We start from the raw sequence: 2,601 nt of genomic DNA, 5'->3' as shown, positions 1-2,601 counted from the left end.
GGAAAGGAAAAGATTATTAAATGCAAAAATTACTTTTCAAAAATTTAATGCTCATTAATTTTATGCAACAAATGGATAAAATAAAAGGTAAAATAATTTTTGAAAATAAATTAAATGATAAGGATGAAATGTGACAAATTATGCTTACTTAATGCTAATTTATTATACAATCATCAAAATATTTTCATTTCATATAGTAATAATTTGTATATTCTTTCATCAAAAATTTCATTTTAAATGTAATAATGATAAGAATGAATTAGAAATATCACTCAGTGAAAATGAAAATTTTCATTAAGCATGCTTATATTTGTGTTTTTTTTTTGGCTAATTATTTTAATGCTAATTGAGATTTCATAATTTTTCAACCAATTAATTGTTGAATTTAATGAAAATAAAAGGAAAAATCACATCACATCATATCATATCACCTGAATATCAATTAAATAACAATTTTGTTTATTTTGAAAAAAAAAATGAAAAAGATGAAAAACAAATTATAAAATTCATTAAAATATTCATAATCAACACAGTACAGGAAAAAAAAGATTAATGGATCAAAAAACAAGTTTTAATTTCATAATTGAATTTAGTACTCGACTAGTATTTCCTGCTCGATGTGCTAAAGCAACTCGAATTGCTGCATCAAATACTTGCCGAATACCCTGAAAATTTTAATCAGTATTTATAGAAATAATTAAAATTGGAATAAATATTATTGTAATGGAATAGAACTTTAATCTATTAAAATCATGCGTTAATTAATGAGATAAATATGATTGAAAATTATAAATGATGATAGAATGATGCGTTAATGATGGTTAATTTAATTAATCGAGTCAAACAATACTTCCATAAATTTTATATTAACACTACTAAAATTTCCAGGAATTAATTATCAATGCTTATCTAATTATTACCATTATCTTATCCAATTAATTATTGCGCAATAATTAATTATCAATGTTTGTCTAATTTTTATCACTACATTATCAATCTAGGATTGCTTACCTAATTTTTACCGCCACTTTATCAATTTAGGATGCTTACCTAATTTTTACCACTATTTTATCAATCTAGGATGATTACCTAATTTTTACCGCCACTTTATCAATTTAGGATGCTTACCTAATTTTTACCGCTGTTTTATCAATCTAGGATGCAATTAATTATTGTAATATATCTCAAGTATATGAAACATTGCAAATATTATTCTCATCTTAATATCACTATCTCATGTGTTCATTACTACTAAAATAATTTGTCGCATAATTTATAATATTTTATATTTGAAAGGAAAAAAGAAAAACATTAATATTAATGATAATGATCATAATCATTATTATCATTATTATTTTTCGTAGTATAATAAAGTGAGGAAAAACAATGAAAAAATAATTCACAATTTATTAAATATCGATTACAATTTTCAAATTTAAATTTTAAAAATATAAAATTAAATGAACTTTATACGATTGAACCTCGTTTGTTTTTGCCGAACATTCGATTACTTGATGAGCGGAAAATTCTTTAGCGCATGCTGCTGCATCATCAAAATTAACTAAATGTTTATGTTGTTCAGAATTTTCATCACATTCTTTTCGACATTCTCGTTCTTTCTCATTTCGAATATCTTTTTTATTTCCAACAACTAAAATTGGAACATCCGGACAAAAGCGCCGAATCTAAAATTAAATTTTTTTTTTTTTTAAACATTATTGAAATGAATTTACAAAATGCAAATTTTATTCGTTTAATTATTAAAATATTGACAAAAATAAAATTTCAAAATGTTGATTTGAAATTGTTTAATTTTAAATTTGATTAATAAATATACGTCGAATAATGATTTAATAAAAGAAAAAAATGTTATCAAACCTCAGGTATCCATTTTTCCTGAACACTTTTTAATGATTGTGGCCTTTCCACTGAATAGCATACGATAAAGACATCCGCATCCGGATAGCTTAACGGTCTTAGGGTATTATAATCATCTTCACCGGCTGTATCGCATACAGCTAATACTTTCTGTAATTTTTCCACCTTTATTTTTTTTTTTTTTAATTCTAAAAGTGATGATAATTAATTATCATTAACACAGATTATTGGAGTGTAATTTTCAATTGAGATTAATATTTTCAAGTTTAGGATTTAAAAAATCGAAAGTTGTATAAAAATTACGTTAAAAAAAGAAAAGCATAAACGATGTATGAATAATTTTTAGTGATTTATTTGAGTTCAAAAAAAAAAAAAAAATTTCAATTTACAATTTCATAAAAAATTGCAAATGAAATTTTCGGAATAGAATTTTGTAATTTTTAATTCTCACAAAAAAAAGAAAACATATAGATAAAGGAATTCCAAAAATTTTTTGGAGGAAAAAAAAATTGAGATTTTAAATTTTAATCAATTTCAAATTAAAAAAAAAAAAAAACATGTAGATAAAGAAATTCCAAAAATTTTTGGTGAAAAAAAAATTGAGAAAAATTCAAAAATTTTGATTTAAATTTTAATTAATTTCAAATAATTGCATAAAATTTTTTTTTTCTTTTTTGCAAAAAACTCAATGAAAAATTGATAGTAATAAATAATTTTTTACTT

At 22.1% G+C, this 2,601-nt stretch overlaps 1 protein-coding gene across 1 annotated transcript; it reads right to left on the bottom strand.

Annotated features, from left to right (window-relative positions):
- Positions 1 to 557: 557 nt before the first annotated feature.
- Positions 558 to 2,028, bottom strand: LOAG_14469 (hypothetical protein; the record flags this gene model as incomplete). The annotated part of the gene is made up of 3 exons (XM_003149966.1): positions 558 to 665; positions 1,482 to 1,685; positions 1,879 to 2,028. Coding segments are annotated over 3 exons (462 nt in total), but the record flags the coding sequence as incomplete, so codon positions are not given.
- Positions 2,029 to 2,601: the final 573 nt, after the last annotated feature.

Source organism: Loa loa, assembly GCF_000183805.2.
Source record: "Loa loa unplaced genomic scaffold supercont3.267, whole genome shotgun sequence".
In the NCBI taxonomy this organism is placed as follows: Eukaryota; Metazoa; Nematoda; class Chromadorea; order Rhabditida; family Onchocercidae; genus Loa; species Loa loa.
The sequence above is the reverse complement of the archived record's forward strand: the minus strand, read 5'-3'. Positions and strand labels throughout refer to the sequence as shown.